The following is a 25,206-nucleotide window of genomic DNA, read 5'->3' on the forward strand; positions in this document are numbered from 1 at the left end:
GTAAGACAAAGCAAGACTGATGGACCTGAAACACAATGACATCAGACTTCCTCTACCTTTCCGTTCTTCCGAGTTCCCCGTTTCATCCGGTTCCCTTTTTGTTTGATTTGTCTCTCATGACTGTTTATTTTGTATTTACCCCTCTGTTTAAATAAAACCCTTACCTGCATTTGGATCTACCCTCTCTTTGTGTTTTTCCCCAATACCTATCGTGACAGAAGGACTCCGTCATAGACTAAGACAGACTGGGTATTTATACACAGAAGGATAATTGGGAAACAGGAGACAGGTGGGGTGAACAATCAATCAGGTAACAAGGAGGAAGGTGACCATATAAGGGAACAGGAAGTGATCTGGGACAGGCACCGTGAGAAGGAGGACATCTAGTGGAACCCCGGGGAACAACAACCCAGACACTGTGACAGTACCCCCCCTCTACGGAGCGGCTACCAGACGCTTAAAGACAAAACATGACACAGAGACCAGGAGGGAGGCGGACAGGTGGAGGCTCAGGGGGAGGGACGGAGGGCCAGAAAAGGAACACATGGGGGACAAACACCAGAAATGATACATAAAACCGGGAGATCAGGAGGGAGGAGGACCGGAGGAGGTACAGGGGGAGGGACGGAGGGCCAGACTAAACTAAAGAGAACAGACAGAAACAGAACTCAAAAAACACAAAACATAAGTCCATGAAGGACATGTTGAGGCGTCCACTAGGACGGAGCAGATGACCACCACAGCCGTGTGGTCAAGGCCAGAGCCCTCCAGGGCGGAGCGGAAGACCACCACGTCTCTGTGGTCGAGGCCGGAGTCCGCCAGGTCGGAGCAGAAGACCACCACGTCCTCATGGTCATCACCAGAGTCCCCCAGGGTGGAGCGGACGACCACCACGTCCTCGTGGTCACCGCCAGAGTCCCCCAGGGCGGAGCGGATGACCACCACGTCCTCGTGGTCACCGCCAGAGTCTCCCAGGGCGGAGCCGAAGACCACCACGGCCTTGTGGTCACCGCCTCGGGAACTGTAACGGACACCGCCTCGGGAACAACATCGGGCACCGCCTCGGGAACAACCTCGGGCACCGCCTCGGGAACAGCATCGGGCACCGCCTCGGGAACAGCATCGGGCACCGCCTCGGGAACAGCATCGGGCTCCGCCTCGGGAACTGCATCGGGCTCCGCCTCGGGAACTGCATCGGGCACCGCCTCGGGAACGACCTCGGCCTCGGGAACAGCATCGGGCACCGCCTCGGGAACTGCATCGGGCTCCGCCTCGGGAACAGCATCGGGCTCCGCCTCGGGAACAGCATCGGGCTCCGCCTCGGGAACTGCATCGGGCACCGCCTCGGGAACTGCATCGAGCACCGCCTCGGGAACTGCATCGAGCACCGCCTCGGGAACTGCATCGGGCTCCGCCTCGGGAACTGCATCGGGCACCGCCTCGGGAACTGCATCGGGAACTGCATCGGGCTTCGCCTCGGGAACTGCATCGGGCACCGCCTCGGGAACTGCATCGGGCACCGCCTCGGAAACAGCATCGGGCACCGCCTCGGGAACTGCATCGGGCACCGCCTCGGGAACTGCATCGGGCTCCGCCTCGGGAACTGCATCGGGCTCCGCCTCGGGAACTGCATCGGGCTCCGCCTCGGAAACAGCATCGGGCTCCGCCTCGGGAACAGCATCGGGCACCGCCTCGGGAACAGCATCGGGCTCCGCCTCGGGAACTGCATCGGGCTCCGCCTCGGGAACTGCATCGGGCACCGCCTCGGAAACAGCATCGGGCACCGCCTCGGGAACAGCATCGGGCACCGCCTCGGGAACTGCATCGGGCTCCGCCTCGGGAACAGCATCGGGCTCCGCCTCGGGAACAGCATCGGGCTCCGCCTCGGGCACCGCCTCGGGAACTGCATCGGGCACCGCCTCGGGAACTGCATCGGGCACCGCCTCGGGAACTGCATCGAGCACCGCCTCGGGAACTGCATCGAGCACCGCCTCGGGAACTGCATCGGGCTCCGCCTCGGGAACTGCATAGGGCACCGCCTTGGAAACAGCATCGGGCACCGCCTCGGGAACTGCATCGGGAACTGCATCAGGCTTCGCCTCGGGAACTGCATCGGGCTCCGCCTCGGGAACTGCATCGGGCACCGCCTCGGAAACAGCATCGGGCACCGCCTCGGGAACTGCATCGGGCTCCGCCTCGGGAACTGCATCGGGCTCCGCCTCGGGAACTGCATCGGGCACCGCCTCGGAAACAGCATCGGGCACCGCCTCGGGAACAGCATCGGGCACCGCCTCGGGAACTGCATCGGGCTTCGCCTCGGGAACAGCATCGGGCACCACCTCGGGAACGACCTCGGCCTCGGGAACAGCATCGGGCACCGCCTCGGGAACTGCATCGGGCTCCGCCTCGGGAACAGCATCGGGCTCCGCCTCGGGAACAGCATCGGGCACCGCCTCGGGAACTGCATCGGGCACCGCCTCGGAAACTGCATCGAGCACCGCCTCGGGAACTGCATCGAGCACCGCCTCGGGAACTGCATCGGGCACCGCCTCGGGAACTGCATCGGGCTCCGCCTCGGGAACTGCATCGGGCACCGCCTCGGAAACAGCATCGGGAACTGCATCGGGCTTCGCCTCGGGAACTGCATCGGGCTTCGCCTCGGGAACTGCATCGGGCACCGCCTCGGGAACTGCATCGGGCTCCGCCTCGGGAACTGCATCGGGCACCGCCTCGGAAACAGCATCGGGCACCGCCTCGGGAACTGCATCGGGCTCCGCCTCGGGAACTGCATCGGGCTCCGCCTCGGGAACTGCATCGGGCACCGCCTCGGAAACAGCATCGGGCACCGCCTCGGGAACAGCATCGGGCACCGCCTCGGGAACTGCATCGGGCTTCGCCTCGGGAACAGCATCGGGCACCACCTCGGGAACGACCTCGGCCTCGGGAACAGCATCGGGCACCGCCTCGGGAACTGCATCGGGCTCCGCCTCGGGAACAGCATCGGGCTCCGCCTCGGGAACAGCATCGGGCACCGCCTCGGGAACTGCATCGGGCACCGCCTCGGAAACTGCATCGGGCACCGCCTCGGGAACTGCATCGAGCACCGCCTCGGAAACTGCATCGGGCACCGCCTCGGAAACTGCATCGAGCACCGCCTCGGGAACTGCATCGAGCACCGCCTCGGGAACTGCATCGGGCTCCGCCTCGGGAACTGCATAGGGCACCGCCTCGGAAACAGCATCGGGCACCGCCTCGGGAACTGCATCGGGAACTGCATCGGGCTTCGCCTCGGGAACTGCATCGGGCACCGCCTCGGGAACTGCATCGGGCACCGCCTCGGAAACAGCATCGGGCACCGCCTCGGGAACTGCATCGGGCACCGCCTCGGGAACTGCATCGGGCTCCGCCTCGGAAACAGCATCGGGCACCGCCTCGGGAACCGCATCGGGTACCGCCTCGGGAACTGCATCGGGAACTGCATCGGGCACCGCCTCGGGAACTGCATCGGGCACCGCCTCGGGAACTGCCTCGGGCTCCGCCTCGGGAACAGCAGCTGCCTGTCTCCTCCTCCGTCCTCTACGATGGGGAGTCGGTGGCGTTGAGTCGGCCATCTTGTGCTGTGGTGCTGGGCTGGCGGCCATCTTGGGCTGTGACGCTAGGTTGGCGGCCATCTTGGGCTGTGGGGCTGGGCTGGTGGCCATCTTGGGTTGTGGGGCTGGGTTGGCGGCCATCCTGTGCTGTGGGGTTGGGCTGGCGCCCATCTTGTGCTGTGGGGCTGAGCTGGCAGCCTTGTCTGGACACTCTGGTGTGGTTGTTGCATCCCACTGGGCACGATGGTGCAGGTAATTGGTAAACCCCCAAAAGTCCAGTATCTCTAACCCCTTCATCTCCCATGAAGGTAAAGGATCATCCAGGCAATTATTAAATAAATCCTTTAGTGCTGCATCATTGTAACCTAGCCCGACTGCCATAGTCCAAAACAATTGCGCCAGGCCACCCACCTCACTTCCCTCTTGATGAAGGGTGATTAAGTTCTGGTATCTCCCCCTCCGTTCCTCCATGGTGGCTGGGGAACCGATTCGAAATCCCACACCGCTGGATCTAGGCATGACGGAGTCCTTCTGTCACGATAGGTATTGGGGAAAAACACAAAGAGAGGGTAGATCCAAATGCAGGTAAGGGTTTTATTTAAACAGAGGGGTAAATACAAAATAAACAGTCATGAGAGACAAATCAAACAAAAAGGGAACCGGATGAAACGGGGAACTCGGAAGAACGGAAAGGTAGAGGAAGTCTGATGTCATTGTGTTTCAGGTCCATCAGTCTTGCTTTGTCTTACCCTATGTGTCTCATTCTCTCGTTCCACCAGACTTCCTCTACCTTTCCGTTCTTCCGAGTTCCCCGTTTCATCCGGTTCCCTTTTTGTTTGATTTGTCTCTCATGACTGTTTATTTTGTATTTACCCCTCTGTTTAAATAAAACCCTTACCTGCATTTGGATCTACCCTCTCTTTGTGTTTTTCCCCAATACCTATCGTGACAGAAGGACTCCGTCATAGACTAAGACAGACTGGGTATTTATACACAGAAGGATAATTGGGAAACAGGAGACAGGTGGGGTGAACAATCAATCAGGTAACAAGGAGGAAGGTGACCATATAAGGGAACAGGAAGTGATCTGGGACAGGCACCGTGAGAAGGAGGACATCTAGTGGAACCCCGGGGAACAACAACCCAGACACTGTGACAGACAGCGCCTATTTAAAAATATTTTTGGCCGATCTCGGAGACAGTGATCATGTATCCGCCGAGAGCAGCCTCACTTCGGCTTGATCTTCTGATGTGTGCCGCTGGCTTTGATGTCTCTTTAGTGGTTAAACATAAACTATAATTCAGCTGCGGGGTAAATCTAACAGGTTTTCTTTGGTCTGTATTCAATTTATTTATACGTTAAAATAAAAATTAAAAAGGCAAATTCATTGTAATGGCTGTATATACACATATCCCTGAACTAAGTACATTTCTGCAGCTGTTAGTATGTTAAAATGAAAACGTAAGGAGGCAGTGGTATTTGATGTCCTATTTTGTTTTATTGTAAATATACAGAGAGGGAGATTGCAGTAGCCATGGTCAGCTGGCTGATGTTAATCGAGTACGCTGCTGTTTGCAGAATTACTGGATTTGCGTCGTCGTCGCAGACATCACACTCCTGAGTCGAATGCACAAAGTCTGTACTACCGAGGATGCACGTCTAAAATCAGCGTACTTTGTATTGAGAAACGTGCGCAGACCTATGTCACCAGTCTATTTGCCTAATCTTCCCGGTACTTTACACCGCGGTGGAAACACAGAAAGCTACAGGTCTGGGGGGAAAAAGTTCCTGGGAAAAAAAGTTCCTGGTACAAATGTTCCGGGTAATTTCGGTGGAAACGCGGCATAAGAAACAGAGCCTGATAAGTTACTGATATGAACAGTGGTGGTAAGTAACAGAGTGAAAATACTACTTTACTTAAGTATTTTTTTCGGGGATCTGTACTTTACTTGAGTATGTTTTATTTGCATCTATTTCACTCTTACTCCACTTCTTTATTAAAGACAAAAAGTTACTTTTTACTCCGATACATTTCCCCATGCCAGCTTCAAGTATTTATTACACTGATTTTACAAACCAATGAAAATGTTGGATTTCTTTTGAAAAAAAAGAACGTGCGACTTCACGAGTTCTTTGCCAACACACGCTCACGCAGCAGTTAGTTTGAGGTGGAAGATGACCGCTAAAATAGGTGATAGTGCAGCTCTTGCTGCCCGCAATGATCCCGAGATTCCCGACACCGACAGGGATCACCCATGGCCATATCTCAAGGATATGTTTAAATTCACTGCAGTCAAGGGAGATTCTTATTGGCTGAAATGTCTTCTTTGCCTGCCACGGGTGAATGAAATTTCAGGAGGGCATGCACCTCTCATCAGTAAAGACGCTCCTGTAATTAGAAGTATATCTCCAGCATGTGCGTTCAGATCAGGGTTGCCAGGTTTTCACAACAAATCCTGACCAGTTGCTTCTCAAAACTAGTCCAAAACTATCACAAACGCGTTTCCAGGATAAAAAATTGCTTCCCGGGGTTAAAATATACGTTTATTGGGAGGGTTGCCTTGGTAAAAGTCACATTTTAGGCGCTAAATGTCAAGTTATTGGGATTGGGGTTTCTTCAACCGGCGGACATGAAAAACAACCACAGACTTGGCAACACTGGTTCAGGTGGAGCGGCAGTTACACAGAGCCATAGTCCACCGACAACTAACACAAAATCAAAATTGAGAAAAAAATCGATTTTGTGTAGATTGTCAGTGATTTCGGCTCTGTGTAGTATATGCCAACCAGTGTTGCCAAGTCTGTGGTTGTTTTTCATGTCCGCAGGTCGAAGCGACAATACCAATAACGTGATATTTATCCCCTAAAATGCAAATGACAGATTTTTCATTTTTGGGAGAACTAACTCTTTAAAGAGGTGGTTCTTCTCCATTAATATTCTGAATCAGTCTTAACTTGTATCTTGCACATCTTCTGTTTGTTGCAGCTATGATGTTATGGAACATGTTTATTGAAAGTTCAATCCCTATACTGCGATAAGCTTCTTCATTGTCTCTTTTGATTGTAAATCTAACAAATTCTTAAGTATCTAATCTCATCATTTGTTCAATTAAAACACTGCATATCACTCCCAAAACAACTGATCTGCTTAATTATTGATATTTACAGTTAATCTGAATATTTACTTTTTACTTCCGGTACTTAAGTATGTTTTAAATCGGATACTTTTGTACTTTTACTCAAGTGATGTTTGAATGGAGGACTTTCTACTTTTACTGGAGTCATTTTTTATTTAGATACATCTACTTTTACTTATAAGTTAGTATACTAATATTTAGTATAACTTCTAAGTACTTTTACCACCCCTGGATTTGAAACACTTTACATTGGTGGCAACATCGAGTGGAGTGAGAAAAATTTGGCTTTAAAATGTTGCTAAGCCTAAAAATGAGTAGCCCACACACTTTGGTAAAAAAAAATAAAATAATAAATAAATAAATTATATATATCTATATATAGACTTAAAAATAATTGTAATAATTTTTACATATGGATATAAACTAAATAAAAATAATAATGATTGTTATATTATTACTAATTAAATAATTAATATTAATTATTTAAAAAATTGGTTAATCATCAGTTTAAAACATATTACACATAATAATAATAATATTATTATTATTAATATAAATTTTTAAATGTTATATGTATATAATGGCTATATCTATATATATTTTGTAAAGGAGCATTTGATATCACATATATAAAATGACAGTCCTTTACTCTCTCTTGTGTGTAGTGTAGTCTCAGGCCGTGGAAGGATGCTGATGGTGTGCATCAGTGCATGTGTGCAGGTGTTTCTGTGTTCCTCGTGTCTCTGATCTGGAGTCTGTCTCTTCCTCTGCAGACGTGCTGTGAGTGCTGTCTGCTCGGCCGGGCGGCCCAGGAGCGAGGTTTGTCATGTGACCTCACCCTCGCCGTGTGGTATCAGTGCGGTCTGGTGTCCCGCGCCTGCTGTGTGGACCGATCGCCCAACAGCGACGGGAAGCCTGCACCGGGTGAGAACAAGCAAACATGGAGAACCCACAGTCGTGCATCCCTCAAACCCTCTGATATCGATATCCACAGATGCTTCTACAGATACTATTACACCAGAACGGGGGTTTTGCATGTAATCTTGAAAGTACAATGGAAAACCAGTCTGTTTAAGGATCAGGAGAGGAAGAAAATGGACATGAAACTTTAATTTCTGAACTTTATGGTGCAAAAAACTGTAATGTTTACATAAGTAACACTACAAAATCAACCGACTTAATACAAAAGCTTGAAGACAGAAGGAGACGGAAAAATATTTGATAGAAAATGTTATTAAAATTATATATATATATATATATATATATATATATATATATATATATATATATATATATATATATATATTTTGAATAATTATATTTTGCATTATTAATTTTTTTTAGGCTACAAAAATTATATATATATATTATATGTATATATATATATATATATTATATATAAACACACACACTATAAATTAATTTTATGAAAATATTATAAAAATAACATTTTAAGTATTATTATTAATTGTTAAAAAATTATTGGTTAATGGACGGTTTAAATAAAAAAATATTGAATCTAAAGATAAGTATTTTTATACATTTATTGTTTATATATATATATATATATATATATATATATATACATATATAATACAACATTTTATATTACATTAAGTTTTAAGGCTACACACACTCACACATATGTGTGTGTATATATATATATATATATATATATATATATATATATATATATATATATATATATATATATATATATATATACACACACACACGTTTTTTATATAGTCAACATTATATAGTATAATTCTAATATGTAAAACATATTATTTTATTTAGTTTCTTGACAGTTTTCTTGGGATTTACCCGTAGTTAATATCTCAATATTAAAGGGCTAGTTCACCCAAAAATGACAATTGGTGTGTGTTTCACTCAGCCTCGAAGCATCCCAGCTGTACATGACTTTCTTCTGTCATAAGAATCCAATCAGAGTTATATTAAAAATGTCTCTTTCAAGCTTTATAATAGCACGGACAGGTGTCTCTGTTCAACAGTCCAAAAGAAGCCTAATAAAGCGCATCCATCCATATTAAACCTGCAGGGGGTTTAATAAAGGCCTCCTCGATGTCTTGTGAAAACCACCGTCTGTTAACACGAGCAAAGGAAGCAAAGTTACCTCCAAAAAAACGAGTCTCCTCTTGGCTTATATAGAAATCCTCCGACATTCTTCTTCACAAATCTTTCAAAAGAAGAAAGTCATATACACCTAGGATGCGTCGAGGGTGAGTGAAACGCATGCAAATTGTCATTTTTGGGTGAACTAACCCTATAATCAGGTCAGTTTAGTCTCTGGAGTGAACAGTTGAGAGAAGATGAGCTCTTCTGCCCTCTAGTGCTCACGGACTGACGTCACACTTCAGCACTTATTAATAACACATTCATAGATGCAACTCACTTTCTTAGATCAAAATAGGTCAATGTTTTAATGAGGGTGGGGGTCTTGAAAGGGTTAACGAACTCTGGTTGTTTCAGTAAGTTTTGTATTGTATTTTCTTGACTCTTTACTTTAAAAGCTATGTCTAAAAGGGTAATATTTTATGTTTTTGAGGTTTGAGATGTGGGAACAGTGCATTGCCATCTAATCAACCAATATTGTCTTTAATAGCTTGCATAACACTTCATCTTTTATTACAATTAATTTTGAGCAAATATATTCAACCTTCAACGAGATGTTAAAAATGTTGTTATTTAAAGAAATACCTTAAAGTAACGACATATGAGCATGCAAATTCAGTGTGGAGCATATGCATCTTTTTGCATCTCTGACATGAACTCGTTTATGTTTCAAAATGACAGAATTACCATCGCAGGGTGATGCACAAAACACAGAGGAGCAGTGCAAAGGTAACTAGAATCAGTACTATATAATCCTGTAAATGCATCTTAATAATACGTGATGTGCAGATTGTTAATGTTGTGTGTGTGTTTGCACCGAAGCTGCCGGTTGCTCTCAGAGTTGTGTTAACGGCTCTTGTACCTGTTCGGTCGGATACAAGCTGAAGGCGGACAGGAAAACCTGCGAAGGTCAGTAAATGTCCACTAATAAACGGTTTTAATGTGCTTCAGGTCTCTTCAAGAGTCTGAGGGTGGTCAAGTGAATCCTCACAGTTTGGGAAATGAAGACTTCAACTGGATGTCGCTCACTGACCACACTTTTACTCTCCTTTTACTTCTTTTGAGTCAATTTGTCAGTCAGTTAAACACAAAGCAAACAGCACTTTAAGAACAAGCACAAGTAGATACAATCAAGCAAGCACAAGATTTAAATGGTGGGTTTAAGAGATCGTGGAGCACCATGTAAGCAGACAGTGTGTGTGTGTGTGTGTGTGTGTGTGTGTGTGTGCAGACATAAACGAGTGTTTGCTGGGCTCTCATCAGTGCAGCGGGGGCGAGCGCTGCATCAACACGCTGGGATCGTTTCGCTGTCAGAGGGTCATCAGCTGCGGGACAGGCTACGAACTCACCGACAACAACAAGTGTGAAGGTCAGACACACACACACGCTCACACGTACACACACACATGCGCACGCACACACACACACACACACACACACGCACGCACACACACACACACACACACACGCACACACTTTCACAAACTACTAGGAATGCATGTTTGGGAAGAAACCTAATTGTGATTTTCTTAATTGTGATTTAAAAAGCAGTAAAAATTCTCTAGGTTTAATGTGTTTTTTGTTTTCTAGGACTGCACAATTTGGTTAAAAATGTGATTATATATAATAACATACAGTAATAATTATGACATAATCTTTATAATTAAATATATCATGAAAATAATTAACGAAATCATTAAAATATGGAACTTAATGTTGGATAAAGAAACTGAAGCATTTCTACAACCTTTTTTAGGATAAAATATCAATTTTTTTCTGTGGGGGGGGTGATTTAAAGAAAATAATCCCGGTTTAATGCTTGTTTGTAGGGCTGTAAAAAATGTTGTAATTGTATATCAATATTTTATTAATAAGAATCTCCTTGATTCTCCTTTATAATAATAATAATAATAATAATAAAGACCACAGCTGTATTTAGCATGCACAGTATGATAAGGCCAGTGTCCTGTGTGTGGTTTCAGACATTGACGAGTGTGAAACCAGCACTCATAACTGCGGAGCTGAGCTGGAGTGTCAGAACACAGTCGGCTCGTTCCGCTGCCGTCCCAGAATGCAGTGCGGCGTGGGATTCATCCAGGACGCTCTCGGGAGCTGCATCGGTGAGACACACTCACTCCAGCTGCCAAACTTCAGAAAGCTCAGAGTCAGGGCGAAATTATCGATTTTTTATTTTATGTCAAAAATCATTAGAATATTATGTAAAGATCATGTTCCATTAAGATATTTTGTACATTTCCTACCATAAATATACCAAAATGTAATTTTTGATTAGTCACATGCATTGCTAAGAATTAATTCGGACAAATTTAAAGACGATTTTCTCACTGTTTATATTTTTTTGCATCCTCAGATTCCAGATTTTCAAATAGTTGTATCTCGACCAAATATTGTCCGATCCTACCATACATCAATGGAAAGCTTGTTTATTCAGCTTTCAGATGATGCATATTAAGATTGCTATCTATTGATGTGTGGCTTGTTAGGATCGGACAATATTTGGCCGAGATACAACCAAAATATCACGAAAATAGCCTTTAAAGTTGTCCAAATGAAGTTCTTAGCAATGCATATTACTAATCAAAATTTTTGTTTTAATATATTTACAGTAGGAAATTTACATAATATCTTCACGGAACATGATCTTTACTTTATATCCTAATGATTTTTATTTTTTTGACTCATGCAATGTATTGTTGTCTATTGCTACAAATATACCCCAGAGACTTCAGACAGCTTTTGTGCTTGTATTACTGATAAAGTCTTATGTTTTCCTTTTTATTCGAAATATTCCCTAAAGTGTATCTATCTATAGCATGAAAGATCTCGATTCTTAAACATGTGTAAGTCGATGCATTTTGCACCTTTATAGATTGTTAGTTGATCTATAACAGATGATGGGCAAAGTAGACTAATAGTGTAATCACTCAATATAATCACTGAAGCTGTGGAGTTAGCATCCTGCTAACATCTGCACTTTGTTGTTTCTGATGAGAGAGTTCGTCAGGGAGCAGAAATCCTTCAGCGAGCGAGAGAACAGCGATGACTCATCAGAACGCCTCTGATTGGTCGATGCACTCATAAGCTCAACGGAATCACGTGTGATTGGTTATAATGCTTAAGTGCTTAAGAAACACATCTGGGTTAGATGCATTGAACGATCTAATCACACGAGACAAATATTATTAGGCTGTATTTTGTCTTTCGGAAGCTGCATTCAACACCCACTTGGCTTGAAACTCTGGTTTGCGTGTGCATGATGCCTCTGACCGGAGCTCGTAACGTTCCCCTCGTGTGTGACAGATATCAACGAGTGTTTGAGCGTGACAGGACCGTGTCCGTCGGGTCACATGTGCTTCAACACGGTGGGCTCCTACACCTGCCAGAGACACTCGGTGACCTGTGGACGAGGATATCACCTGAACGCCGACGGCTCTCGCTGCGTGGGTACGAAACTATCACGGTCACATGACACATGTTCAGCGTGCAGTCAGAAATGAGCACCATACACACGCTTGCACTCAGAAATACACTTTGTGTTGATGCAGGAGCACTATATAACTAACATCAGAAGGGGGAATAGCAAAAAATATACGTATGCTTGAAAAACCTACAAAAAACAATCAGACCTAAATAATTCATACATTTCACACACACACACTTAATTTTTAAGTACATAATTTCATTTAAAATACATGTTTTAATGGTAAAATATAGTTTTGCTATTTTTTCATATAGAGGTAATGTTGAATTTAGATAAGTAAGGCAAATAATACATTTAGCGCAAAGTGAAAATTTGAAAAATTTGAAAATTTGAAAATTTGAAATTTGAAATATATATATATATATATATATATATATATATATATATATATATATATATATATATATATATATATATATATATATATATATTTACATACACACAGAAAGTATATGTAATATATATTTGATTTTTGTAGATTTATAACAATTATATATAAATAAATTTAAATTCTGCCTGCTTAAACAATATTTTTAGTTTAATAATTTATATTTAGTCTGTCATTTTATTTTTAAAAAATCTTTAAAAGAAAAAAAAACTATAATTAATACAATATATAAAATAAATATTTTTCAATGTATGATATGTATATAAATATATTGCATAGTAATGTTTCAGTCAAAAATGCATCATATTATTGGAAATAAAATGGGTTCTGAATATAATTTTTATATAATTATTATTAGTTTTATATAAATATTAATTTACGTGGATTTAAGAAAGAAGAGAAAATAATAAATTATAAAATTAACAAAAGGCTTGGAAATCACGACCTCGAATTCTCACAAATCTCAAAAACCAAAACACAAACTTAATAAAAACAAAAACTTTCACCATAAAATTTAAAGAAAATAATCTATATAATGCATAAAATTATTTTTTTTTTATATTTCATGTATTCTTATATTACATAGTGAATAATGTAGCATCAAAAAATAAATAAAATGGGTTGCAAATGGCATTTTTATGTTGAATTAAAGCTCATTGAAAACCATATTATTTCAGAGTGTTCCATTTATCAGTGTTAATCATGAGCTGTGTCTGATCTCTGATCTGTGTGTGTGTGTGTGTGTGTCTGTGTGTGTGTGTGTGTGTGTGTGTGTGTGTGTGTGTGTGTGTGTCAGATATCGACGAGTGTGCGGGACCTGATAACTCCTGTGACGGTCACGGCTGTATTAATCTGGTGGGCTCGTTCCGCTGTGAATGCAGGGCCGGCTTCATCTTCAACAGCATCAGCAGATCCTGTGAGGGTGAGTGCTGTGGGTTAGTGTTGCAGCGCTGTTCAAACCCACACCAGAGTCGATGCATTTGCATTTATCATCCAGAAAATATTTGTTCAGTGTTCGTTTCCCTTTGATCCTGAAATTCTGATGTTGTGTTTAATGCGTAATGCCTTAACGCTTCTGCATCTGAACTCTTCATATATATGTACGTGTGGGGGGGGGATATTATATATCAAATATTATTTTAATTATAAAGCATAATTCATATTTATTTATTCGTATAATTATATATTTTTTTTAAATAATAATTTTGATGGCACTGTTGAACCTGTGGTGGTTTCTGCGGTGAAAAATAACTTTTATATTGATTCAGTGGATTTGTTTCATTTTGCTATTTAAAAAAATAAAAAAATAAAAAAATAATAATAAAAAATATATAAAAATAAATAAATAAATATTTTATATATATATATATATATATATATATATATATATATATATATATATATATATATATATATATATATATATATATATAATGTTAAATATATTTTTTTTTATCAAATAATATAATTATAAATAATATTATTAAAATAACAATGACACTTGGAACCAAACTCTTATATATTATATATTATATTTATTTAAATGTACCTGTTGTTCTGAATGGTGTATTTCTGTCTCTTGATCATCAGACATCAATGAATGCAGGAATTATCCTGGACGTCTGTGTGCACACAAGTGTGAAAACATCCTGGGCTCCTACAAGTGCAGCTGCACCATGGGCTTCAAGCTGTCCGCCGACGGGAGGAACTGCGACGGTACAGGAAAACCATTATGAGCAGCTAATAAACCAGCCTTTCCTCTCATTCATGCACTAACCTGTGCTTCGAACAGACCTCAACGAGTGCGAGAGCAGCCCGTGCAGTCAGGAGTGTGCGAATGTGTACGGCTCCTACCAGTGCTACTGCCGCCGCGGATATCAGCTGAGCGACGTGGACGGCATCACCTGTGAAGGTGAGCGCTCGCTAACAAACACCGCCGACTGTGCAGTGGAGGAACTACAGCCGAACCAGAGCGAATTCAGACAGCTTCAGCATTTCTCACATTCTCACGGCTTATATGCCATAGTGTAGAAAATGGTCATAAAATATGACAAGAACTAGAGTTAAACTGTGTCAGAACAAATTCATTTTGATAATGTCAGATACTAAGTATATTATGCAAATTATATATGATTTTATTTAAAAAAAAAAAAAAAAAAAAAAAATAAAAAAAATATATATATATATATATATATATATATATATATATATATATATATATATTAGTACTGTCAAATGATTCATCATGATTAATTGCATCCAAAGTAAAAGTTTTTATTTACATTATATATTTGTGTGCACTGTGTATATTGTGCATATGTAAAAAAAACACAGATTCAGTATTTAGTATATTTTGGAAATATTAGTATTTATATATTAAATTCATATTTTATATTATATATAAGTATATTAAATGTATAAACGTAACATATTTTTCTTTGTGTGTATTTGTATTTACTTAATAGATATGTTCAGAACAAATACACATATATTATGTTAAAAAAACATTAATTTTGGATGCGATTAATCGCGATTAATAATTTGACAGCACTTTTGTATTTATGTGTGTATGTGTGTGTGTATATATATATATATATGTATGTATATACAGTATTGTTCAAAATAATAGCAGTACAATGTGACTAACCAGAATAATCAAGGTTTTTCATATATTTTTTTATTGCTACGTGGCAAACAAGTTACCAGTAGGTTCAGTAGATTCTCAGAAAACAAATGAGACCCAGCATTCATGATATGCACGCTCTTAAGGCTGTGCAATTGGGCAATTAGTTGAAAGGGGTGTGTTCAAAAAAATAGCAGTGTGGCATTCAATCACTGAGGTCATCAATTTTGTGAAGAAACAGGTGTGAATCAGGTGGCCCCTATTTAAGGATGAAGCCAACACTTGTTGAACATGCATTTGAAAGCTGAGGAAAATGGGTCGTTCAAGACATTGTTCAGAAGAACAGCGTACTTTGATTAAAAAGTTGATTAGAGAGGGGAAAACCTATAAAGAGGTGCAAAAAATGATAGGCTAGTCAGCTAAAATGATCTCCAATGCCTTAAAATGGAGAGCAAAACCAGAGAGACGTGGAAGAAAACGGAAGACAACCATCAAAATGGATAGAAGAATAACCAGAATGGCAAAGGCTCAGCCAATGATCACCTCCAGGATGATCAAAGACAGTCTGGAGTTACCTGTAAGTACTGTGACAGTTAGAAGACGTCTGTGTGAAGCTAATCTATTTTCAAGAATCCCCCGCAAAGTCCCTCTGTTAAAAAAAAGGCATGTGCAGAAGAGGTTACAATTTGCCAAAGAACACATCAATTGGCCTAAAGAGAAATGGAGGAACATTTTGTGGACTGATGAGAGTAAAATTGTTCTTTTTGGGTCCAAGGGCCACAGGCAGTTTGTGAGACGACCCCCAAACTCTGAATTCAAGCCACAGTACACAGTGAAGACAGTGAAGCATGGAGGTGCAAGCATCATGATATGGGCATGTTTCTCCTACTATGGTGTTGGGCCTATTTATCGCATACCAGGGATCATGGATCAGTTTGCATATGTTAAAATACTTGAAGAGGTCATGTTGCCCTATGCTGAAGAGGACATGCCCTTGAAATGGTTGTTTCAACAAGACAATGACCCAAAACACACTAGTAAACGGGCAAAGTCTTGGTTCCAAACCAACAAAATTAATGTTATGGAGTGGCCAGCCCAATCTCCAGACCTTAATCCAATTGAGAACTTGTGGGGTGATATCAAAAATGCTGTTTCTGAAGCAAAACCAAGAAATGTGAATGAATTGTGGAATGTTGTTAAAGAATCATGGAGTGGAATAACAGCTGAGAGGTGCCACAAGTTGTTTGACTCCATGCCACACAGATGTCAAGCAGTTTTAAAAAACTGTGGTCATACAACTAAATATTAGTTTAGTGATTCACAGGATTGCTAAATCCCAGAAAAAAAAAAATGTTTGTACAAAATAGTTTTGAGTTTGTACAGTCAAAGGTAGACACTGCTATTTTTTTGAACACACCCCTTTCAACTAATTGCCCAATTGCACAGCCTTAAGAGCGTGCATATCATGAATGCTGGGTCTCATTTGTTTTCTGACAATCTACTGAACCTACTGGTAACTTGTTTGCCACGTAGCAATAAAAAATATACTAAAAACCTTGATTATTCTGGTTAGTCACATTGTACTGCTATTATTTTGAACAATACTGTATATATGTATATACACATTAGGGCTGTTAAAATATTTAATCTGATTAACCGCACCTTTTTTCTGTTATTAATCGCGATTAATCGCATACTTAATAAAATTAAGCATAGACCATTAATCTGAATACAAATTTTCTACCTTCAAAATTACTGTATTTCCCGCACTATAAGGCACACTTAAAAGCCTTTAATTTTCTAAAAACCGCCTTATAATCCGGAGCGCCTTATATATGGATCAAGGCGCTCTGTCAAAATATTGACATCTCCTTTAGCACAGCTCCATCTAGTGGATGCATAACACAAACCCAGTCAAGCGTTTGACTGCAGTATCTTCTATTCTATGCGCTTTATAATCCGGTGTGCTTTATAGTGCTGAAAATACAGTAAATAAAACACGCTAAAATGATATCTGAGTCTGAATAGTTGTTGGTTTGACTGTAACTGTGATGTTTCCTTCAGACATCGATGAGTGTGCGCTGCCCACTGGTGGACACATCTGCTCCTACCGCTGCCACAACACCCCGGGGAGCTTCCACTGCACCTGTCCCATCACAGGATACGCCCTCGCCCCAAACGGACGCAGCTGCCAGGGTCAGACACAGTCACAATCAGGACAACCCAGTTCAATTTCAGTTCAATTCAAGTTTATCTGTATAGCTCTTTTCACGATACAAATCGTTGCAATGCAGCTTTACAGAAAATGTTACGTTTCTATGTCTATTATATTTAAGAGAACGACTCGTGGCAGTAGTTCATACTTTAAACAGAGAAACATATAAATCTGAAATCATGATTAACAGTGGTGTGTTTTGTGTTGGTGACCAGATATCGATGAGTGTGTAACCAGTACTCACAGCTGCAGCGAATCAGAGAGCTGCTTCAACATTCAGGGCGGATATAAATGCCTGAACTTCGACTGTCCGGCCAACTACAGACGCTCAGGAGACACGTAAGTCACGAAACCTTTCAAGTGAACATAAAACTACTTTCATAAAGGATTTTACACCTGTGATCAAAAAAAAAAAAAAAAAAGGATGATGCAGGATGGAGCTTGATTTTACACTGTGGGAAATAAAAACATATATATATGCACCAGTATTTCTGCTATATATAAACAAATAGAATAAATCCATGTCAAAATACAAATGTTTAATGTTTATATAAAAAAATTTAATGTTTTCTTTTTATAAATTATATATACATATATTATAGAATTTATTTAAAAACATAATATTTTTTATTATTTAAATGAAACATATTATTATGTATATATATAATGTTTCATTTAAATAATAAAAAATATTATTGTGAAGCATGAATATTTCTGAATGTAAGCAAATACAATAAATATGTAATATAATAATATACAAATATATAAAATATATATATTTTTTTATCTAAATATTTTTTATTTTAAAAAGTATTTGTCAAAAATATTAGTCCATGCAGTATATGTTTAAGGAGTTCACAAATAGCTGGAATTAAGCAGGTGGGTGTTGATAAAGAAGTGGGGTTTCTAACATTGTGCATGAACGTTGCATCCGAGAAGGCTGCAGAAGCAATGCATGAACATTGCACAGCGTTTCATTAATACACGTTTCATGTTTTAAAAGTCTTGCCAGAAAAAAATCCCCTGTTAACACGAGTGCACCAGTAATGTCCGCTCAACCATTTCTTTTCTCCATTCGGATTCCAAAAAAACAAAACACACAAGCTGAGATGAATCACAGCATCATTGGATTCAGTGTCTCTATGGAGAAAACAAATGGAATGCGTCACTCTGTGATGTCACCGCGAATGCTCCTCCCCCTCCACCAAACCCCGCCCCCTCATAAATCACACACTTTTCTGCATGTGGCGCACCGCAGCGTTCTAACCCCTCTCTTTTCTCTCTTCGTTTGTCTTCTCGCAGTCGCTGTGAGCGCTTGCCTTGTAATCAGACTAGCGAGTGTCTGGCCTTGCCTGTGAGAATTACCTACTACCACCTGACATTCCCCACCAAAATCCCCATTCCCACCAACATCTTCCGCATGGGCCCGTCCAACTCGGCGCTCGGGGACGACATCGAGGTGGCCATCGTGGACGGTAACCAGGGAGGCTACTTCGCCGCCAAACGCGTGGAGCACGGCGGCATCCTGGTGGTCCAGAAACCCATCGCGCTTCCTCAGGACTTTGAGATCTCTCTGGAGATGAAGCTTAGGCGATTCGGACACCTTAGCGTTTACCTCTTCAAGATCCGCTTGTTCGTAACCCCGGACGAGCTGAGCCACGTCAGCGAATGAAACCGCGTCATGCTTGATTAGCTGCATCCATGTGCCCTGGGTATCAAGTCCTTCTGGAAAGATCCCACTTACTCAAGTAGAAATTAGTGTTAGCATGTGATCGAGTGATTTTGGTCCGAATGTAATCGATGCAACAAATGAAGAGCAAATAATGAGTGTTTAGTTTGAAATCAGTGGCTTGTTAATTGCATCCTTTTTGTCCAGCCTTTTATGAATTATGACCAATACAGTTCAGGGTTATTATCGCAAAATCGATATATTTTTTAACCATTTTGTTGATTGAAATAGAGTGGAAATAAAATAAATAAATAAAAAAATACATAAAAAATTTAAATGAGATATGTTGCATTGGAATGCATTGAAGCAGTAAAATGAATATCTGGAAAATAAACAATAACTAAAACTCACACTAGAATTGAAATTTCAATTCAGTAATATTATAAATTATAATAAAAATGAACCAAATTTTTACAATGATATAAATTAGAATGTAAAATAAAAGATAATTAATATAAATGATACAATAATACTAAAATAACACTGATACTGATTTGTTTCTCACTGTGAACTGATCATTTCCTAAGCTCCGCCCCCCCTTGGTTACTGTTGCTAACGCTGATGTCATGCAGAATGTCTCACAGGAATGAACTGAAGAGTTCCTTGATGAAGCAGGAATAAAAATAAGTAAAACAATAGTTTCATTAAAATATGCACATACAATGATTAAATAAAATCTAATAAATAAAAAGAAATCTAGTTTTTCGGGAAAATATCCTCATACAGTGGTTAAAATATTTGCAATAAAAAATACTAATTCAGTAAAATATGCAAAAAGTGTTTGCAATAAACCAAACAAACAAACAAACAAACTAGTTTTTCAGTGAAATATGCATAAAATTGTTTATGAATGCAATAAAATTCTACATTGCACAAAATATGCACAATAAGTGGTAAACAAAAATAGATTTTCTGTGAAAAATGCACATTAAGTGTTAATAATTGCAACAAAATATTACAATTTCAGTAAAATATGCACAAAGTGGTTAAAAATAAGTTATAATAAATTAAAAACAGATCTTCAGAAAATTCGCTATTCTATACTACACTATGTTACATTCATAAATGTGAAAAAAAAGATTTTATGTGAAATATAAAGTTGTTAAAAATTGATTTTCAGTAAAATATTTATAAACCATGTCATAAACTGCAATACATTTAAAAAATAAAAAAAATATATATATAATTATATAATTAAAATATATATAATTAAAAATTCTGTTAAATTATTGGTTAAAATATCTGTGTCTTCAGTATGATATGCTCATCAATTGGTAGAAATTAATACTTAAGAAATCTGTTTACTTATCGCACAGTAAAATAAATATCTGCACAGCAACAGTTGCTAGGGTGGCATCCTCTGGTGAATGTGATGGAGCCGTTGAGACTTGAAGGCAACATTATTCTGCAGTGTAACCACAGATCCTCAGGTGTGTCATGTATCAGACCTGCTGTTCAGTATATACTGTAATCACTGTAGTCTGTGACTGTGATCAGATCTCCGAGTCATCGGTGTCCTGGACCACTAGAGGGCGCTTTTAGGCAAAGCAAATCAACACATCAATATATCCTAAGAATTTTTATTATTCTATTATTTTTAGTCCTTCATTTTCTAATAAAATTTTACTGACTGTAGCATTCTTGTTTGTATTTCTAAAAATATTTTTTGTCAAAATCACATTTGCTATATATATATATATATATATATATATATTTTTTTTTTTATTTTTATTTTTTTTTTATTTTTTTTTTACTTTTTTTTGTGACCGTAAGTGAAACAGAAAGTCTGAAAATGACCGCCCACACACATGTGCACAACCCACCCAGAAAACATTTCATTAGTCATGTAGCGAGCATCCATTAATCATTAAAGTGGTTTGGAGGATAATTAGGCAGGCATTTGAACCCTTTCGCCTGCAGTTAAAGTCTACATTAGCCGCTAATCCACCAGCATACATCCAGAACCAGACGACTGATCTGACGAGGTCCAGCTTTGAGGCAGAGGCCTCTGAAAGATGCTAACTGCTAGTTAAAACACGCTCATGCCAATGCTAAGACACTGTAAATAAGGGACTAGACAGGATAAAACACCACTTTACGACGGCTAAATGTTGTATTTGGTGCACATTCTCTTTTAAAGCGAATGAATCCACTTTATACTGCATTAATAAATCATGTTACAGAGCATATTGAACTTAATTTGGTAATTTGGCTAGACTGAAAAGCTATCGAAAATCATTAGCGCAAAGCTAATGTGTTGCCTTTAGCATACAAAAACAGCTATGATGGCCAATAACATAAAAGGCTGATATAAAAAAAATATAATATTTTGGCTAAATACCTCAAATATAAAACATAAATTTTAGGGCATTATTTTTTATTTAGGCAAAATACTACAAACTGTTAATTAGTACTTTTTTAGAGTGATTAATGGTATAATATTTTGTCTGAATAAATAAATTAATTACATTAAAAAAATAATCATAATGTTTTGTTTTAGATTAAATATTGAACTATTTTAAAGGAACATTTGTAGTTTTGTTTTATATTTTTGCATATTCAAAGCATTTTCTGTATTTATTATTATATTTTTTTTATTAAAACAACATTTTTAACTTTCATTACATATTCAAATTATTAAAACTATTAAACTAATATTTTGATTAAATACTTATTCTTATTTATTTTATACAAAATATAATAGAATCTTAAACTTACATTTATTATTAATATTAAAACTTTAGTTAAAATTCATTTGTGTTTGATTTATTTTTTAACAAAATATCGCACAATTCTAAATTATCATTTTGTGTAAAAATTATTCAAATTTGGTATTTTTTGTCTCAACAAAATAATAAAAAATATTGTTAGTGTTTTATTTAATTTAAACTTACATTTTGTATATAATTACAATTTTATAATTTGTCTAAATAAATTGTCAACATACAACATTCATTTGTGACCAAAAAATATTACATTATTATTATTACAACATTTTATGTAATAGAATTATGCAAATGTTGTGTGTTAAGGATATTTTAGATTTTTAATTGTCTTTTTTCTGTCTGTCTCTCTCTCTCAAATCACGCTGGATTGGATTACAATTAGAAAAATTGAGTTAGGTGGTATTTCTCTGGTTTCTTTTGCTCTCCACGTCTCTCTCTCTCTCTCTCTCTCACACACACACACACACACACACACACACTTTCTGACAGTGAATTATGGGATTCTGGGCTTTGGACAGTGGTTTGAACAATTTGTGGTGAAGCTACATCGCCGCCGTGCACCGAGAAATGATGGGCCGCAGTGTTTGTGTTGGTTTGCTATCAAGACACTGACTATAAATAATAATTACCAGAAAGAAAAAGAAGAACTTTCTGCTTGACCAGAAACACGGCCCGTCCAAAAGCCACGTTTTCCCCCTCAAGTCACACATCAGGATCTGGCGTTTTGGCCCACGTGAGCGCCGCGCTGGCCACAAGGCCTTGACATTAGCTTTGAAGTTTAGCGAGAGCTCTCGGCTCTTTATTTGCGCCGTTTGCCCCTCTTTCTCGCTCAGCATGTCGTGCACAAGTTGGGTATTATAAGCAGGAGAACATTTTGTGGCTTTGGCTCAGGCCTAAGCTAAACGTGGACCCACCCGCTAATTGCTAATTACAGGTCCGTGCCCAGCGGTGGCTTGACTTCTCTGTCAGGGGCTTCTCTCCTCTCGGCCGTAACCTGATCTGAGCTTTGGGCTTTCGCTGCAGCTCCTGCATCTGATCAAAGCGTGCAGAGATGAGCTTCAGCTAATCATGGCACGATGCACACTTTACAGCACACTTCACTAGAGCTGGTCGCTTTAACACTAGCTTGTTACGGGGCACAGATATTACAAATATCGATCAGCAGAGAATTATATTTTTCTGGTAAAGTGTATAGTAATACTTTAAAAATATTTTTTTTTTTTTATTGTTATTCTTTCTTGTTTTTTATTAACAGTATTACTATTTGTGTAAATAAATAAAAATATACAAAACTTAAAATGTAAATTTAAAATTTTGTATTAATTAATAAAAACTAATACATGTTGTTTACAACTAATTCGAGTTTTGTTTTTGTTAATTTTGTATTACAATTATTAATTCTATAATATTTAATTTGTAAAAAAATAATAAACTTAGACAATATTAAACTTCATATTAAATTATTTAAAATGTAAATATTTTCTAAAATTAAGTTTAGTGTTTTGTTTAGACAAAAATTATACAACCTTAATAAAAAAAAGTTTTAAATATTCATGTTTAATTTAAATAAAACAAATTTTAGTCTTTTATTTCCTTAGACAAAATAGTCCAATTTTGTATTACAATTATTAAAACTGTATTTTACTTTTATATTATATTTTTTGGTTTACTTTTATTTAGACAAAATGTCATGAACTTTAAACATAAAATAAAAAAAAATAATTAGCATGTATTTTTTATTGATTCCGTTATAAACATTTTTGATTTACAGTTGATTTAAAATTTGAAAAAAGTGAATTTAGACATTAGATCACATCACATACAGTATAAAATATTTTTACGTCTAAATTATTATTGTCTTTAATAATGTATATTTATAGATTTTTAATTGAGCAGTTGATGACTGTAAAGGTTATGTCCAGTTTTGACCGATACCAAATTAATAAAAATAAAAGAATGCAATGAGATTTAACAAAACTTAACAATTGAATCTCTTTGCCATGTAGGAGAAACAACTGAAGATTAAAGAGATCTCATTTGCAATCCAAAGTCTGTGTTTGATTACCCGAACACAGCTTTAAATTAAGTCAGAGTTGTTTTTGTCAGGAGGTTCAGGATTTAAAGTTCCCTCGTTCCATAAATTCCATAGAGATTTCGGGATACCGAACCGGGAATGCTCAGCTAAACTAAACATTTTTTTCGGAAAAAGTTTTACATCAATGTCACAGCTTCGAAAAAGCATTGAAAAACCATGAGTGGCTAACAGGAAACTCGACCACCGATTCTCCTGTGGTGTGATTTTTGGCCTCTCGTCGTCTTCTGCTCTGATTTTTACCCCCTAAAAACCTGATTGTTTGTGTTATGAGCTCCATATTAAGAATGGACAGTGTATTTGTGCAAATAATATTTATACAGTAAAGGTTTCACCCGCCCGCTGGGTGCTTGGTTCTGTGGTGGGTTCTGGTGGAAACCATCCGGTTGTTGGAGAGCTTCAACTGTGAAGGAAGATTATTTTACCCAGTCAACACCAGAGATCACGGCCTGTTTGCTCGAGCCGTCTCACAATGGGTCCTACTGTGTTTGGAGCGCTTTGGCATTTTAGCATGTCGTCATTGAGAACGGTGCCGACAGGGGAAACCGAATCCTGCATCATTAGTATGTATTTCTCTGGCAGAGCCCAGATGCAGCTGACATGTAGCTCAGGACAGAGGTCAGTGGCTTGGTTCTGGTTCAGACGGTTGTGTTGTCTTCCTCCAGCAGGCCGAGGGTCGATCGTGCTGATTTTATCCGATGTGTGAAGTCCTGCCAGCCCAATGACATCTCCTGCATGCTCAATCCCATCCTCTCCGTCTCACACACGGCCATCTCGCTCCCCACCTTCAGAGAATTCAACAAACCTGAAGGTACAGCTGCGACTTCCATTTACAACAAATGCTTTTCAATGTAAATGTTAATATATGATGCAAAGATAGAACGATCTAGATAGATAGATAGATAGATAGATAGATATACTGTAACAATAGATAGATAGATAGATAGATAGATAGATAGATAGATAGATAGGTAGATAGATAGATAGATAGATAGATAGATAGATAGATAGATAGATAGATAGATAGATAGATATACTCTGACGATGATAGATAGATAGATAGATAG

General features: G+C 39.3%; 2 protein-coding genes across 8 annotated transcripts in view; one reads left to right on the top strand and one right to left on the bottom strand.

Annotated features, from left to right (window-relative positions):
• The window catches only part of fbln1 (fibulin 1), a 58,933-nt gene that overhangs the window by 12,115 nt on the left and 21,612 nt on the right, over window positions 1-25,206 (top strand). Inside the window, exons 4-15 of one of the 3 annotated variants that reach the window (XM_052597462.1) lie at window positions 7,502-7,652; window positions 9,546-9,593; window positions 9,687-9,773; window positions 10,096-10,233; window positions 10,847-10,984; window positions 12,186-12,329; window positions 13,551-13,676; window positions 14,345-14,470; window positions 14,547-14,666; window positions 17,442-17,573; window positions 17,808-17,931; window positions 24,805-24,950. In XM_052597462.1, the coding sequence (XP_052453422.1) occupies window positions 7,502-7,652; window positions 9,546-9,593; window positions 9,687-9,773; window positions 10,096-10,233; window positions 10,847-10,984; window positions 12,186-12,329; window positions 13,551-13,676; window positions 14,345-14,470; window positions 14,547-14,666; window positions 17,442-17,573; window positions 17,808-17,931; window positions 24,805-24,950 (1,480 nt within the window). Of the gene's footprint in view, window positions 1-7,501; window positions 7,653-9,545; window positions 9,594-9,686; window positions 9,774-10,095; window positions 10,234-10,846; window positions 10,985-12,185; window positions 12,330-13,550; window positions 13,677-14,344; window positions 14,471-14,546; window positions 14,667-17,441; window positions 17,574-17,807; window positions 17,932-18,894; window positions 20,957-24,804; window positions 24,951-25,206 lie in introns of those variants that run through there. The other 2 variants (XM_052597463.1, XM_052597464.1) reach the window with 2 other exon arrangements.
• LOC128014137 (titin-like) lies at window positions 235-4,536 on the bottom strand. 5 transcript variants are annotated; one of them, XM_052597461.1, is made up of 2 exons: window positions 2,922-4,536; window positions 235-2,243 (listed from the first exon to the last, which is right to left on the bottom strand). In XM_052597461.1, exons 1-2 carry the CDS (start codon window positions 4,107-4,109, stop codon window positions 717-719), a joined length of 2,715 nt encoding a protein of 904 aa, XP_052453421.1. In that variant the 5' UTR covers window positions 4,110-4,536; the 3' UTR covers window positions 235-716. The 5 variants fall into 5 exon arrangements, with proteins under 5 accessions (XP_052453421.1, XP_052453419.1, XP_052453417.1 ...); XM_052597459.1 differs by having other exon boundaries at window positions 235-2,381; XM_052597457.1 differs by having other exon boundaries at window positions 235-2,825.

This window comes from Carassius gibelio, chromosome B25 (genome assembly GCF_023724105.1).
Source record: "Carassius gibelio isolate Cgi1373 ecotype wild population from Czech Republic chromosome B25, carGib1.2-hapl.c, whole genome shotgun sequence".
Lineage (NCBI taxonomy): Eukaryota > Metazoa > Chordata > Actinopteri > Cypriniformes > Cyprinidae > Carassius > Carassius gibelio.